This window comes from Macaca mulatta, chromosome 14, assembly GCF_049350105.2.
Source record: "Macaca mulatta isolate MMU2019108-1 chromosome 14, T2T-MMU8v2.0, whole genome shotgun sequence".
Lineage (NCBI taxonomy): Eukaryota > Metazoa > Chordata > Mammalia > Primates > Cercopithecidae > Macaca > Macaca mulatta.
The window spans coordinates 109,677,820-109,695,367 of NC_133419.1; the positions used below are offsets into that span (position 1 = coordinate 109,677,820).

Consider the following 17,548-nt stretch of genomic DNA (forward strand, 5'->3'; position numbering starts at 1 on the left):
AACTAATATAGCACATTATATATTCATCGTCACTAACATAAAGACTGCTTAAGCAGCCTCTCCCCAGTGGAGTATGTTTCCTTTTAATTTTGAAGTTAAAGTTTTGGATGTTATTTTGGGGCATATAAATCACATGAAAAGTAACAAAATAGTGTGTCATTCAAAGGTGGTGGAAGTTGAAGAGGAAGCTTATCTAAATGACAGATAATGAGTCTTTATGAAATTACGAAAAAGAGGTCAGCACCTGAGAAACAGACTAAACTAGAATAGTCGTATGACATCTGATGTTCACTGTAAAATGAGATGAGTGCTGTTGGCGTAATGAGGTTCCTTAGTATGCTACTAAGTTTAACTGCACAAATTATGCCACTTAGCTCCAAAACGAATGTAAATCCTCAAGTATAAAATGTTTCAGTGTGTGCTTAGTGCTAATAGGAGATGTTTGTGGATGTGAGCCATACTGAAACTTCTGACTTAATGCTCTGAAAGAAATGCCACTGTTTTTTTTTTTTCTAGCTCATAGAAGGATAAACTTTTTGCCCTCTGATTGCAGTGGGGATGAGGAGCCAAGTATCATGATATTCATACTATTACAACTGATCCCTCACATTGCCTCTTTAGGGTCAGTGACTGCTAGCATGGCTGCTCAGTGATATTTATCAATCCCATTGGTTGCTAAAGGTTGAGACTCCATAGGAATCTCATCTTGAAGAATGGTTATGGTGGCCACAGAGGAGAGAGGAGACAATAAAACCTGCGATGTGTGTGCTTGCAGTTTCCATTTGTTGGCAGGTTAATTAGCAGTCTTTCAAAACAATGGCAGTTATTTAAATCTTTCGGGCAACTAATTATTAGTTAAAATAAGAGTTATTTTTGTCTGAATTGTCTATAGAGTTTTGTGGTGTTAGACTTAGAAATTACTGAGTTAAATAAACCTCTATTTTTCCAGAAGGGACATAGATATCTGGAGATTAATTTATTTAGCATTATGTAGTAATGAAAAAGCCAGGACATTTAGCCAGGTCCCCTCATTCCCAGATCAGTGCCCCATCTTCTAGGTCACCTTGTTCCTTACCCTAAACTGTTTGTGTAAAATCATGTGGGTTTGAGCAAGCCTGTGAAACCCAAACTGTTTTTCTCCTTTTCAGTTAGTTATTTCAGTCATTATATGTATTGTCAGTTGATATGTGATTCATTGATCCATTTTGAGCACCTGTTTAATACGTGCCAGATACTATGTTGGGCTCCAAGGATAAATAAACAACACATACAACTGCCCTCAAGGAGATTAATGCTAGTGAGAGAAACAGGATCGTAAAACAATGCGGTGCAATGAACTTTGTGTGAGAGTAACACACTGGGTGCCATGGAAGCCCAAAGGAGGTACAGCCTGAGTCCTACTCAGCCCGACTCCTGCTGTGTGCAGATAATTTTGAGCTGAGTTGTGTGGAGAATAGGATACTAAGAATGCTGTTTGGGAAGATGCTGGAGCATCACTAGTCTGTGACTGTCTTCTCCAAATTATTTGGTGAAATTTTCTTTTAATCCTGTTCTCATTGGGTTTGGCAGTGTTACTTTACTCTGACTAGGGCGGTCGGTCTCTTCCGTGGCTTGAAGTTGGTTAAAAGATTTAAGAATACAGATTGTAAGGCAGAAAGTGGGTGTCTGCACCTTTTCGGAATCATCAGACAAAATGAAGTGCTTTTCTGGGGTGTCCCCTACTTCTTGCTGACACTGACCTTTTTTCTGCCTGTAGTTGGTTCAGCAGTGGCCACAGATGCAGAAATCTGCCATCAAGGATGCTGAGGAAGATGATGACACCGGTGGTATCAACTTAGATAAAGCAAAGGAAAGACTTGAGGAAGAGGACAAATTTGACAAAGAAGAATATAGAAAGAAGATTAAGGCAAAGCATCGGGTAAGCTTTCCATCTTGAATTCATACTGAGTGAAATTTAATGTCCCTAAGTATATCTAAATATTCATTAGCTATTCATTAATAAGTCTATTATTTTCTTCATTGTTTTCTCTGACACTTCTTTTTCTGTGGCTACTCTCTTCTTTTTTCTGTTCATTTGTTCCTCTGCTGGGGGAGTCTGTATATTGACTGGTTTCTGAGAATGCCACTTAAATCTGTCTTTGGTCTGAGGTGATCTAAATAGTATTAGTGGATTTGTTGTTGTTATTACAGTTTTTATTTTGAGATAATTGTAGTTTCACTTGTAGTTGATAGAGATATCCCAAGCTCTCCATTTCAATAATTTTGTCATTACCAGAATGTTTTATATAAAACTATGCAGTATGTAGCTTTTTGGAATTGGCTTTTTTCACTCAGCATTATTCTATGGAGATACAGCCAAGTCGTGTGCATCAATGCTTTCTTCCTTTTATTACTAAGTAGTGTCCCATGGTATGGATGTACTGAGGTTTGTTTCACCATTCAACCATTGGAAAAGACTGATGGTGTTTCCAGATTCAACTTGATAAATTTCTTTCCATATCAATTACTTGATAATATGTTAAATTTATTGTATTAAAACTGGAGACTTTGTAACACTTCTATAAAAATTAGCATGTGCCCTTGTGGCCTTGAACTTGGCAGTTTTCTGTCATCCTTGATGTAGTGGTCACACATGATATTGTTATGCCGTTATACTACTTCATTCCCTGGAAGTGAACATTTCACTAGATAAAAAATGAATTAACGAAATAAAGTAGATTTACATTTTTTAAAGAACTTTCTTTAGCACCCTTTTGACGCAGTGATTTCGAGGTAATGCAGTGAGAAACACCCGAGAAGCGCTGCTATAATATTAAATTTTGTATTAAGAACAAAATACCTTTGGATGTGGACATTGTTAAGTACATTCTGAGAAGGATTCTTAGAGCTTTTCACTCCTATTTGACCTTTCATGGACCAGTACACACTTTTTTATAAAAATAGAACAGCAGTTCTCATTTCTTTATTTTAATATTTGATGTAGCTTCAGAGTCGCATTTGATGAAAAAGTAGATATTGGAGATAGCTTTAGGGATGGAAAATGAATGTTGAGAAAAACGTTCCAAAAATATGGAGAACAAATGAACCTGAAATATACTGGTTACAATTGTTGGATATTTATGTTAATGAGAGAACTAAACATTTCTTGCATTGCTACTCTTAGTGCAGTACTTAAATTGAAATTTGACATTATTAGCAATTTGTTAAAATCTTTACTATTAAGAGTATCAGGAGCTTGTCACGTTTCAGCTTGCAGTCTACTTATTTATCCAGGGGACAACTGAGCAAGAATGTACTGTATTTCTAAGTTGTAGCCAGCAGTAAAAGAAATATGAAGGATTTACATAAAATAAAGTTCACCCCCTTCCCCTTCCTTGCCATCTCTTTTCTCCCATATGGAAGTTATTACTATACCAGATCACTGAATATTGTTCTGGAAACCTTTAGAAAGTTAATTTCAAATTGGCAGATTGTACTTGTTTTATACAGTGTTTGTTTGCTAGGCTCTGCCATAGGCTGTGAACATAGAATATTTAAAATATCCGGGTGCTGCTGAGTGGGTGCAGCGGTTCACACCTGTAGTTCTGGCTACTTAAGAGGCTGAGGCAGAAGGATAACTTGAGCCCAGGAACCTGAGGCTGTGTCCTATAACTGCACCTGTGAATAGCCACTCATTAATAAAAGGCAATATAGCAAGACTCTGTCTCTTTAAAAAAGAAAAATAAGAAAAAACTAACATATGTACATGGGTCCCTCCATCTTCAGGAAGATTATAATTAAGTCTTAGTTAACTGTGGACATGCTGTTACTTCACAAAAGCTGCTTGCACATCCTTTTTTTTTTTTTTTTTTTTTTTTTCATAAAATGTTTTGGCATGAATAATCACATGACTCAAAAATCAAGATAAAAAATTGCACATTGCTGGGCGTGGTGGCTCACGCCTGTAATCCCAGCACTTTGGGAGGCCAAGGTGGGTGGATCATGAGGTCGGGAGTTCAAGACCAGCCTGACCAAGATAATGAAACCCCGTCTACTAAAAATACAAAAATTATCTGGGCATGGTGGCACACACCTCTAATCCCAGCTACTCAGGAGGCTGAGGCAGGAGAATCGCTTGAACCTGGGAGGTGGAGGTTGCAGTGAGCCAAGGTCGTGCCACTGCACTTCAGCCTGGGCAACAGGAGTGAGACTCATCTCCAAAAAAAAAAAAAAAAAAAAAATACATATATATATACACACACACACACATTGAGAATTCATGCTTCTGCCTATGTCTGTGTATCTTATTCATACCTACACCCTTATAGCTAACTACTTTTAATTTTAAACTTGTCCTTTCACTTTCCTTATGCAAATAGAAATAAGTAGGAATACGTATTTTTTTCTTTTCTTATGTGAAAGGTGTATCATACACTTTTCCATTTTCAATTAGTTTTGAGCTTGTAAATCATTTTCTTTGCATCATTATTAGAACATAGCATGTGATTTTTTAGACTGTCTCCGTGACTATCTCATAGCAAGGCTGAACAGAACAGTTTTGAGCTGACAAAGTTGTGAGAGAAATCACCTGAACTTTACATACAGCTGGTTTTGAAGTCAATACTTCTGTGACTACAAGAGTCACAGTATTTTTTTAAAAAAGTGACAACGTTCTATTTTATGTAAAATATGTGTATTCTGTACAAGACATGCCTTCCAAATAGGATTTTGAAAGTCTTACCTGGAAAAAAAAGCACAAAGAAATAACTAGAATAGTTCTCTCTCTTCAACTTTAATATAAATGTTACCTGATGCTCACATGATTGATTTTGTACTATTTTCATTGGCAAACACATACATGTATTTGTGTGTATTAAAGTAGAGAAAACTTTGCATTTGTGAGTACTGTAGCATTAGCATGTTTACTGCAATAGCATACATAAGGCACAATATAGGTACTCCCATCATTTATGCACCAAGCTGTTATGGAGTAGATTTCTACCCGCGAAATACGGAATATTTTCTTAAGTGGCACATCTTCACATTTGGGATAGTGAAGCAGTGATGTTTGGGAAGAATACTGTGCTGTATTGCGGAATAACCTGTACTTGAGTGTGGAATGACTACGTTGGTGCAGTAATTACAGTTTATACCCAGTCCAGCTTGGATTACTAGTCACTGATTGGGACTTTGCTTTCCTAATCTGAAAAATCAGGGAGTAGGAGTGGGACTTAATGCCAGATGTCAGTGAGATCTCTGGCTCCGTAGATCTAGTTAAGACGTGGGAATAAAATCATCCTTTACTGTTTGGAAAATAGAATTTTAATTTGTAATTTTTTTCTCCCTGACAAGTCAGGTTGCTTGCTTTACTTTATGAAAAGACTTTCTTCTTGCCGGACGTGGTGGCTCATGCCTGTAATCCCAGTGTTTTGGGAGGCTGAGGCGGGTGGATCATGAGGTCAGGAATCTAGACCATCCTGGCTAACACGGTGAAACACCATCTCTACTAAAAAATACAGGAAAAAAAAAAAAAAAGCCAGGCGTGGTGGCGGGCACCTGTAGTCCCAGCTAGTCAGGAGGCTGAGGCAGGAGAATGGCGTGAACCTGGTAGGTGGAGCTCGCAGTGAGCCAAGATCGCGCCACTGCACTCCCGCCTGGGTGACAGAACGAGACTCCGTCTCAAAAAAAAAAAAAAAGACTTTCTTCTTTACATATTTCCAGTAACCATTAAAACTTTAAAAACTAAATATATTATTAATCCTGCACAAATTACTGTGCTTTAATTAATTGCTTTACTTGAACATATTGTTGGTTTTTGAAGTCACATTTTTTTCCTGAGTATACTACTACTATAATAACGCTTCTTAGTTCTTTTAGTGTAGAATTTTGCCTTGGGCAAATATAATTCTATTTCCCTTTGAGGCTGTCACTCATAATTTTTACTTTTATGAAAGTATATTGAGAAGAACTATATGTCCCTAAAGAATATTGACAATACTAACAACAGGGTCTAGGGGAAGCTTTACTTCAGGAAGATAGAAGAAGGTGAAGAAACTTTTGACCCAAAGTTACGAATAAGGGTTGTACCTGAATGAATTTTGCATGTGAAAAAAACTTCACAAAACCTGTCACATGCTTCTGTATTTAATACATTTCTTTTAATGTGTATCAGTTGTAGAAGATTTTGTAAGCCTTGGCATTTTTTTTCAGTGTGTTCAAAATGTTATATTTTTGGTTTAAAGTATAGGATATTTAATATGTAAGTGAATTTAGTCTTAATGATTCTGTTTGGAAGTAGTTGTTTGCTCTTGCATTTAAAAGTTAACAGCCTTGAATCACAGCTTTGCATATGCACTCAGTGTTAGTATAGTAGGACTCAGCTACTCATTTTGTCCTACTTGTTTTTCCCTCATACTATTACACCTGTCTTTGAATCATATTTTCATCTACCAGATTCTGAAAGCTATATAATTTCTAATGATTCAAGTAAATCTTTGTTTTAAAGATTTAGAAAACTGAGTTATAAAGATTTTTTACATCTATTTTTTATTTTAAAGTTTTATGTTATTTTTAATTGACACATAATTGTATGTATGGGGTACAATGAGATGTTTCATTACAGGTATATATTGTGCAATAATCAAATTAGGCTAATTAACATAACCATCACTTCAAATATTTATCATTATTTTGTGGTGACAACATTTAAAATCCACTATTTTAGCTATTTTGAAATACACAATACATTATTGTTAACTTGGTCACTAAGCTGTGCAATAGATCACCAGAACTTATTCCTCCTGTCGGATGGAAACTTTGTACACTATAACCAACATCTTCCCTTTGCTCATCTCCCCTGCACCCCTTCCACCCAGTCCTTTGGTAACCACCACTCTACGCTCTACTTCTGTGAGCTCTTCTGAAGTCTACTTCTATGAATTAGATTCCACAGATAAGTGAGATGGTGCGGTATTTACCTCTCTGCCTGGCTTATTTCCCTTTTCTAAAAGTCTTCTTGTTGCAAATGACAGAATTCCGTGTTTTCCTTAAGGCTGAATAGTATTCCATTGTACATCTGTACAGCACATTTACTTAATCCATTGTTTGTTGATGGCCACTTCAGTTTTTCCATACCTTGACTATTGTGAATAATGTTGCAATAAATGTGAGAGTGTAGACATCTATTTGACATACGAATTTCAATTCCCTTGTATATAAGAGATCTAAAGATCCTAACTGGTTTAAAGTACAAAACAAATCAAACCAAACTATATAGTTTCATGGCATCACTGGGAGTAGAATTCAAGCTGCCTGCTTGCCAAAATGCACAGCGGCTACTCTGGACTTCAGGGACCCTTCTGTAACTGCCTTGGGTCATTTAGCAGCTTTAGTTGCTCTTCATGAGTTGTCGTTTTAGCCTTTAAGCACTGCTTTCTTCTGAGACCACCCCGCCATTCAGCTTTGTCTGGCACTAATAGGTAGCTGTGCTTAAATATGTCTGTTATTTTTATTTTCTCTTTAGAACCTCTTGAAACCAATCATTGGAAATAAAAATAGCAAAAGCTGTAACTTTTGCATATGAAACCATTAGTAAACTAGTAAACTGTAAAGACAAAATGCTACTCTCACATGAAAGCAATGTTGTTTTTTTTTTTTCTTTTTCTTTTTTATTTTTGAGACAGAGTCTAGCTCTGTCACCCAGGCAGTAGTGCAGTGGCACGATCTTGGCTCACTGCAAGCTCAGCCTCCCGGGTTCATGCCATTCTCCTGCCTTAGCCTCCCGAGTAGCTGGGACTACAGGCACCCGCTACCATGCCCGGCTAATTTTTTGTAGTTTTAGTAGAGACGGGGTTTTACTGTGTTAGTCAGGCTGGTCTCGATTTCCTGACCTCGTGATCCGCCCAACTCGGCCTTTCAAAGTGCTGGGATTACAGGCGTGAGCCACCGTGCCCGGCCAATGTGTTTTTTAATAATTGAGTCTGAACTGTTGAAAGATAGGCCATGGATCCTATTTTTGAATGATTTTTACTTTAATGGAGTGAAAACCTGCTCTGTGTTGTGTCATCATTCTTAGTTCTGAAAGATGACTTGTAGTTCAGGTGATAATATTTGCTATCACAGCTGAGAATAGAGAAAAACAATTCATTATGAAGCTCTTTCATTCCCTTGAAATTCTAGTGCTTTATCTATATCGGATTATGAATTTAGATAACATAAACATGTCAAGATGTGGCTCTGGACTGCTTCCCGAGATGGTACAGCATTACTCTATGTTCCATTTACTACCAGCTTGAATGTTAGAAAGTTAGGAAAGTATTAAAGGAAGACTTTAGAAAATCTATCTTGTTTTATTGTTGTTGACACATAATTAAGTTGGCATGGAATCCAGTTGACTTAACCATAAATTTGTGTGATAGTCAAGAAAGAGGGAAACTGTAATCAGGCATCTGAGGAATAGTAGCCACAAGAATATTAACAGTAACAAGTAACACTTACTTAACTGGACCCTGCAGTAAGTTTACATGTACCATCATATTATATGCTAATAATTAACTTCTGAAATCAGTGAGCTAGCATTTTACAGATTATAAAACTAAGACTTAGAAGGGTCAGGTAATGTGTCCAGAACCCTGCAGCTTGCAAACAGCAGTCCTGGGACTCTTACCAGAGTCTTTGTTACTGTTCAGACTTTATGCTTTTTAACTGTTCAGCTGTGTTGCTACCTATGTCAAGCCATCAGACATTCTTTTATAGCAGAGTAACTCTGAAGCAATGAGGTAAAAGGTGGAGGATGATCATAAGAGTAGAGGGTATTGAAGAAGAAATGACAAATAATGGAAATTTTTCATGTTTCCAGAACAAGGTCATTGATCTCTAATAAATTAAAAATAAATTAAGGCCGAGCGTGGTGGCTCACGCCTGTAATCCCAGCACTTTGGGAGGCCGAGGCGGGTGGATCACGAGGTCAGGAGATTGGGACCATCCTGGCTAACAAGGTGAAACCCTGTCTCTACTAAAAACACAAAAATTAGCTGGGCATGGTGGCAGGCACCTGTAATCCTAGCTACTCAGGAGGCTGAGGCAGGAGAATGGCATAAACCCAGGAGGCGGAGCTTGCAGTGAGTCGAGATCCTGCCACTGCATTCCAACCTGGGAAACAGAGCGAGACTCCGTCTCAAAAAAAAAAAAAAAGAAAGAATAAATTAATGTTGTGGTTAGTAGTATAGTTTAAGACTCTATACTAATACCACTTTTTCCTGAATGTTCATTGTATAGCTGTATGTGTACATACACTAGTGCCCGAATCCATTTTTCCATAGCTATGGCCATTTAAGAGTCTAAAGAAAGAGAACCAGAGACTGGTCTGGCTCACATGGTCCTTATGAAATTTTACTAAGATCAGAAGTGTCATCTTGAGGACAAGGGACTCAGCATCTGGTGCCTAATTCTAAAATGGATGTTGTGAATGAAGCTTATTTATAGAAGAGAATACAAGATCCTTTTCATTACAACCCTTTTTCCTTCTAGTTTCAGCCCTTCTACTGTCACAACCAGGTTTATTATTAAAATGGAAGCCAACCTGTTACTACAGAATCTTTGCCTACCATTTGGAGATGTCTGCCTGGGGAGGTTTCTGTTCTTACTCTCACAAGCTTATACCATCTAGTGACATTTAGCTCAATATCTTGGTGTTTGGGCTCTATATCCAGCATCAAAAATGAGACAAATATTCAGAATTACATAAATCTGATCTATTTTCATGCTTTCTTTTTTTTTTTTTTTTTTTAAACTATATGGTGTTGGAGAGGTGGGTTGGGTATTAGGTTGATGGTGAGTAGTTAGAGATTGGGGTTGAGGAGCAGGGAGCAGTTTGCTGCCAGTGGAATCAGGGAGTCTGATAGGATTAAGTTATAAACTGCAAAGGGCAATGGTCTATATCTGTTTTGCCCATTATATGTATCCAGAGCCTACCATGTGGTTGGGTAAATATTCAAAGGATTTAACTAGTGAATTCAGTGTTTCCACATCAATTTGTTTTTCTCATTCTGTCTTCATATCCTTGTTATAGTTGTTACAGATTTATTCATAGAAGTCCACTTTTTAATGTCGTTCAAGCAAAACTCTGTAAAATAGGTAACAGATCAGAGAACCTTGTTGTGTTAAGTTCCTGGCAAGGATTTAGGTTTACTGGAATTTTGTTCTTAGAGGCAGGGGATATCTTTGGGACTTAACAATTCTCATGATCTTTCTTTTGTTCACTTTTGTTAAGCCAGTTTTCTTTTTTGAAAAATAAGTTATTATAATACTGAAGTAAAGATACATGTCCCCTTCTTCCTTACGTGGTAGCTGGGGACTCAGTTCCTTACCAAACTGACACAGTTGCCCGAGAGTCATGCAAATGGATTATACTTCCATAACCTCCAAAAATGAGTCTTACTTTCAAATTACAAATTTTCAAGTATCACCCTAGAATGAAAAAGTTTAAATTTGTAGTCCTGACTGCTCATGAAATTCATATTTCATGGTACTTTCTTTTCTGGAAGCTAAGGACCTATAGTGTGTGAGAATCCAAAAGAAATATAATATCTATAAAGGGAGTATTTTATACCTTGAAATTTGATTTTCTGTTTTTCTCTCCCTTGTGAATTTGATTTTTCATTATTGAATTTCATGCTCCCCTTATACTTAATCATTTGTAGCATGGTAGAACTAAAGATAACATTTTGCCTTCTTTTTTTGTAGCATAAAATAGTTTTTGGTACCAGGATGTCCTCAAAAACAAAATAGGAAAAATAAAGGATTTAAAGCATTTGAGCCACACCTAATGAAAAGGGGAGGAGGACTTCAGTTACCGAATCTAATGAAATTCACTTATACTTTTCTCTTGAAGTGACTGTATTCCAGCCTTTTATCTTTATGTTTTGTCATATGTCATAAACTGTCTTTAAAATATTTTTTTCTTACCCCCACAAAGAATATATTCATTTTCTAAGTTTTGAATTATGACATATCTACTTTCAGTTCTTTTGCTTCTCTCTCAATGTTTACTCTTGGCTCTTTTCAGACAGGGTACTAATAAAGCTTTTTCAGATAAGAAAGAAACATTTTCTAATGATTCACTTCAAATTATTTTCTTTTAGTTTTACTCAGTATTAAAAATTTGTCATTAGTGCATTTGTTTCATATCTTGGTAACATTTGCTTCATATTGTAAAAGTCTTTGGATATCTCATCTGTCTGAAAATTTTGGTAGAAAATTTAAAAGGGAAAATTATCTTATTTGCATGCACATATAAATTCTGATAGCCAATTTAAAGCTGAAATGTAAAATATCTTTTAGTGACTATAATGAATTAATATTGGAATTCAGTAAAAGTAGAAAATTGTCCATTTTTTTCTGCTATGATTAAAATGACTAAATGGAAAACCTCAGCATGGTTATGTTTGCTTGAGTAGAAAGGATTTTTCTGATGTGAATATATCGAATTTATTCTTTGCAACTTTGAAGTGCCATTTTCAGACACTGATGTGTTGAAAGAAGACTAGTTGTTGAATAATTACAACAAAAATTTGTATGGCTTTTAAATGTGATCAGTTACCTGTTTCTTCTGCGCAGAAGACTGACAAAAATTAATTAATGTCTATAAAATGCTGTCAGGAAAATAAAAAATGCTATCAGGATGAAAAGACCTGTATGGTAGCGGACTATTTATAATGATAAAGGAAGTGGCAACATTTGTCTAAAACATGCTGATACGGATACAAATACTACGTACGAACCTACAAAGTGAAGTCAGTATTCCAGTGGAGGAGTATGAAGTGTAGTGATGTGCTAGATTTGAGGGAGTGAGAACTTCGGCTCCGCAGGCCCAGTTTAATCCCAAGTCCATCACTTACTATGTGTGACATCAGTCAAGTTGCTTAGTTACTTTGATCTTCCATTTTTCATCTACAGAATGGGAATAGTAATACCTTATAAGTTCTGTTACATAGGTTTAAAAAGATAAAAAAAATCAAATTGTTATATGAAATGCCTAGCACATTGTTGATACTTAATAATTCTGAGCTATTTCTGTTGGTAAGAAAATAGCATAGTAATGTGCTAATGGACAAATAAATTTTTATGAAAGTACAATTTTATTCCTCTCTGCAGTTACTTGATATTTTATATAGCTATAGTCTTAACATTAGTGTAAGCAGCAAAACACTCAAGTCACTGTGCAGTCTTCGTAGAATAACATGAATGTCTAACACAGGAAAACTCTGCATGGAGGGTGGGGTGGGAAGAGAAGGGAGATAAAGTTACAAATACGTGTATCCACAAGCTAAAGCCAGCTCAAATGAAGTGTTAATTATGATCAGTTATATCACATTTTTTCTTTAATCTTGTTTTGCTTCTTTCATGTATTTTGTAGTCTACTAATGCTCAAAGAAAGCCTGTGATTGGTGCCAACTTAATTTAGGAACAAATTGTTTAGAAACTGCCATCATTTTTTCCCCACAACTTGGGGAAGCATTGAGATTATTCTAATTTAGTGGCAGAACATCTCTTATAATCTCATTAGAGAACCAATTCAGGGATAAAGTTTGATAATCACTATTGCATTAATTGGCTGCTTGCTAAAATAATACTAGTTATTATTTTCTTCTGTTTTTAAAGTCACATCTGTTAATGTTTAACCCCCAAATATTAACATTTTTATTTTTATTAGAATGTATCGCAAAAAAGCACTAGATTTGGCACATGAAGACCCAGGTTTGAGTTCGGTCATTTTCTAAAGAAGCTCTTTGATAATAAGCAAGCCAAAAGCTTTCTGAGTTTTTATTTTTTCTCCTTTGCATTTCCTTCCACTGAACTTGGTTTCTAGAACCTCCAAGTAATCACTAGGATGTGTCTCTTGTATAATCGTACATTATGTTTTACCTGTCCTGTTTGTGTGTGTTTTATTTGAAAGTCAGTACTAACCATTGCATAGCCAGAGTAAGTGATAGAACTGGGATTTGATTTCAGATCTGTCTGACACATTCTTAATGATTCATGAATACCTGTGCCAATCCCATAGTCAGTAAATATTTGTTGAAAAATGAATGTCACATATTAGTTAGCTTTAGGGAATAAAACTGTAATGAATATGTACTCTGTTTTATACCCAATTATATGCTGCTAATTTTTCTCCTCTTCCTTGTCTCCAGGAGAAAAGACTGAAAGAAAGGGAAGCCAGAAGAGAAGCCAACAAGAGGCAAGCAAAGGTAAGGGTTTATATACATTTGTTTTTCCAAGCTCTATTAAGGTAGAATTGATAAAAGCATTTTATATTTTGGCAAGAACAATGCTTGTAATGTTAAAATGGAATTTAAATCCTCTTCTTTTCAGTATGGATTTTATATATCATTTGTATATCATGATATTCTAGTTGTAGTCAAGCCCATGCGGCCTTCTATTCACTTTCTTGTATTCATCTGTTTCCTCTCTGGTGCAGGCTGAAAAATACCTAAGATAATTTGTTACTGAGTTTGCCTCGTTTACTCCACGACTTTTTCCCATTATATTTTGTGTCTATTAAATACAAAAGGCAGTTGACTCTGTGGGCCAGGCCTGATAGAATTTTCATCTGTATCATGTTCAGGTAGACAGCCCGTGTGAACCCAACCTGATAACAGGTAACTCTGAAAGCATCAGTTCAGCTCTTAGAATCTAGGAGAAAAGCATTCTGTATCTCCCACTTTTACTGTAGTCTGTAGCTGATACTTTTCAGCAAATACATATGTACAGTTTTCCTTAAGTATGTATGTATAATTATAAACACCGTCCACATGCAGCTATGATTTTTATATAATGTGTTTGTCACTGAGAAGTGTTCAGCTTCTGCATTCTGAGGACATTTAGTAGAAATGATTTCCTAGAACTAGGGCCCAAAAACGTATGTCATTTCTCATGCTGTATCTCATTGTGCAGTTTCTGACTAGCCATGATTTCCTCTTGGCAGTTAGCACAGCTCCAACTCCCTTGAGGAGGCCCTTAATATTCTTTGTCATTTTTTTTTTTTCCATGCTGGCCATAGCACTTAGAGAGCAAGTCAGAGATGATAACTCATGCTATAGTTCTGAAGTGGGAAGCAATTATTCTACAGTGTAAGATGAAAAGACTGCTTATATTCAGTATTAAATATCACTCTGTCTTCAAAGGTGCCCGAAAACGAGAGCTCCAGTGTGTGCAGCCTGACTGCTAACTAAGGTGGTGGCTTCTGCGTATGCTTTAAAGTGCAGGCATGAACCACCATGGCAGGGACACTAGATCTCAGAGGCTGTAGTGGGAAGGATTGAAATTTAAGAAGAAAATCTTAAATCTAATAAAAGCATTTGATATCTATGAATATTGCATGTTCAGCATAAAAATAAACCTATTTTATTTCACTAAGAAGCTCTCATTTCTGCATGTATAAATGTACGATGAAAGATATAATCTAGAGCCAAAGAAAGCCCTGTTACTGTATTTCCTTTGTTTTTATTCATGCATATTTGTATATATCACTAAATATGGTTTATTTTTTATACTTACTGATGGTGTATGGTCAATTTTTTTTTTCCATGGTGGTTTAAGCTGTGAGAAATTGCTCTCACCCTTGAGCTATCCTCCTGGAAACCTCTTCTTTTATTCCCCCATAAATTGATGTGTATATTTGGTTTTAATACTGTGTCTGCTGGGGAAATGAAAAAATGGTAAAGTCGTGAGAATCAGGCATTTTCACTGGGGACTGATCTCTGAAGTGAACTCCTTACGCCAGACTCTCCCTTCCATTTCCCACTCCCCTTCCGTGTTTGTCCTGTGTGTTTATTTCCTGACATCTAAAAAAGGAAGAAGATTTTTCTTGTCAAGAGAAGGTCTCATTTCTGTATAACCACTAAGGATCGGACTAAGAACAGAAAGAAGAGCTGACATGGCTTTACAGCTCAGCCAGGAGCTTTAAATAGACAGAGGCTGTGTTTTATTATTGCTCTGAATAGTTTAGCTACCTCCATTTCACAGCCCTTGTCTGAGTGCTCAGAGATGGCAGCCCTTTTGTAAGAGTGATATTACCAGAGGGATCAGTGGCTGGTTTGCAGCCAGGACTCAAACATTCCTTAAGACACTGAGGACTGCCAGCAATGACAGGTTCAGGCTGACTGACAGAGCCCAAGGAATGAGCTCAAACCAACCTTTTGCACCTAGCTTCCTTTCAAATGAAAGTGACAGGGGATGAAGGCTCTCATGGCTTTTGAGGTGCCTTTTGGAAGCAGACCCAGAAGATATTATTTGGAAACATTTGGTAAAGGGACGATGGCACAAATTTCTGTGATATGTAAGGAGAAATATGATGTAAATTATCAGGTTTCTCTCAGTGTGTGTGCTTCAAATGACAGATGTGACTTAGTTTTTGAGTAAACTTTGTCTTCTCGTTGATCCTCTTATGTAAACCTAATCATTGTGTTACTTAGGATGTTGCCTTCTGAATCACTTCAGTCAGATTCCAGCTAGAGCATCCCTTTGATCCCTGAACCTACAAGATATCCAGAAGGCATTTTAATGGTCAAAGAAGGTGGTACTTGCAGACTTAATTTACCAGGAAATGTAGTCATAGCTGTTTATAGCTATTTTAAGCAATCACTGCGTAGAAACTGAAAGTGTAAGAAAGGGAGGACTCACATAGCTGTCTTTCTACCTTGTTTCGTGTTTTGTGCAGCAAACATCATTTTATTATGCAAGGAAGGATATAAAGGACACAGTATTTGTGTGTGTGTGTGTGTGTGTGTGTGTGTGTGTGTGTGTGTGTGTGTGGTGGGGGGGAGTGTTTGAGTGAAGTTTAATGGAATTATCTTTATTTCCCAGAAAAGAGAAAACTTAATGATAATGTGAATTTTCAATTTTAGAAATGATGATTACTGGTAATCTCTTCTCTGGCATATTGAAAGTATTTCTAAGAAAAATTGCTTTAAAGTGTGAGTAGGATAAACTAAAGTTGGAATGGACCTCTCAGGAATCTGATACGACTTTTTGTTAAAAGATAGACCTAAGTTCTGCCTAGATTATGTTATGTGCAGAATTGGAAATGGAAGATAAATACGGAGCTGAAACTGTTACAAAGGTTTGCTGGGTACCTAATAGTGGTTTGGGAAATATAGGTCTTTTGGGTATCAAAACTTTCTTTAGCAGAGAAATCTTTGAACTGCACAACAGAATTGTTTTTACTTTAGCTAACAAGATGTCGTATATTCTTATGACCTAGAGATTTTAAACTAAGATCCAGAAAAATACTTGTAGCAGTGATCAATAGACCACATTGCTTTTTGGGTTCAGGGAGGTTACATAATCCTGGAATACAGCTTTACCTCATTATCTAGCTAAATTTCCTTTTGCTTTGAGGGTCGCAAGTGCCAGTAGGAGTCCTTGGTCGCTGGAATGATTTTGTAGAAATGTAAGGAAAAGGAACAACAGTGCCAAAACTTGGGGAAATAGATCCTCAGAAATATCTCAGTACTGTGCTACTTTTGAAAAGAAAGTGTGATTTTTATTTGTTTGTTTGTTTGTTTGTTTATTTATTAAGATGGAGTCTTGCTCTGTCACCCAGGCTGGAGTGCAGTGGTGCGATCTTGGCTCACTGCAACCTCCGCCTCCCAGGTTCAAGCGATTCTCCTGCCTCAGCCTCCCGAGTAGCTGGGACTACAGGCGCCCGCCACCACGCCCAGCTAATTTTTTGTATTTTTAGTAGAGACAGAGTTTCACCGTGTTAGCCAGGATGGTCTTGATCACCTGACCCCGTGATCCACCCGCCTCGGCCTCCTAAAGTGCCGGGATTACAGACATGAGCCACCGCACCTGGCCAAAAGTGTGATTTATTAAACAAAAGTCTGAGTCTGATGAAATTGAACACTGACTATGAAGGAGCAAAGAGTAGGAAAGAACTCAAATACTTAAAATAGTTAAAAGTTGCTTTGACTGTATTAAAAATGATGATTATAGTTCGTAGTTTTTAGGTATGGGGAAAATTAATATGATGCCATACATTTCGAGGTTGAAGTTTTATAGACGTTGTACATTTTCACTTGTTTTTATTTTCTGGTTTGTATTGTGTTTTTATTTATACTTAACAAATAGTGGTTTTAGGTAACAGTTTCTTGAATACCTAAAGTAATCTCTGTACTAACAGAAAAGTAGTGTTGAAGTTAGAGCTCTCAGAATAGGAGGTCTGAAGAAGTAGTAGTTATTTAATTTTAAAACTCTAGGCTGGGTGTAGTGGCTCATGCCTGTAATCCCAGCACTTTGGGAGGCCGAGACGGGTGGATCACCTGAGGTGAGGGGTTCAAGACCAGCCTGGCCATCATGGCAAAACCCTATCTCTACTAAAAATACAGAGATTAGCCGGGCGTGGTGGTATGCGTCTGTAATCCCAGCATACTTGGGAGGCTGAGGTGGGAGAATCACTTTAACCTGGGAGGTGGAGGCTGCAGTGAGCTGAGATCATGCCACTGCAGTCCAGCCTGGGTGACAGAGTGAGACGCTGTCTCAAACAAAACAAAACAAACAAACAGAC

General features: G+C 36.9%; 1 protein-coding gene across 6 annotated transcripts in view; it reads left to right on the forward strand.

The window, feature by feature from the left end:
* DDX10 (DEAD-box helicase 10) overlaps positions 1-17,548 on the forward strand; it is a 274,322-nt gene that overhangs the window by 174,033 nt on the left and 82,741 nt on the right. For all 6 annotated transcript variants that reach the window (XR_013404274.1, XR_013404272.1, XR_013404273.1 and 3 more), the window contains 2 exons: positions 1,757-1,918; positions 13,173-13,229. Coding sequence is in view for 3 of the 6 variants with exons in the window: in XM_077964258.1 (XP_077820384.1) it covers positions 1,757-1,918; positions 13,173-13,229 (219 nt within the window). In the remaining 3 variants the exon portion in view is untranslated. The remainder of the gene's footprint in view (positions 1-1,756; positions 1,919-13,172; positions 13,230-17,548) is intronic.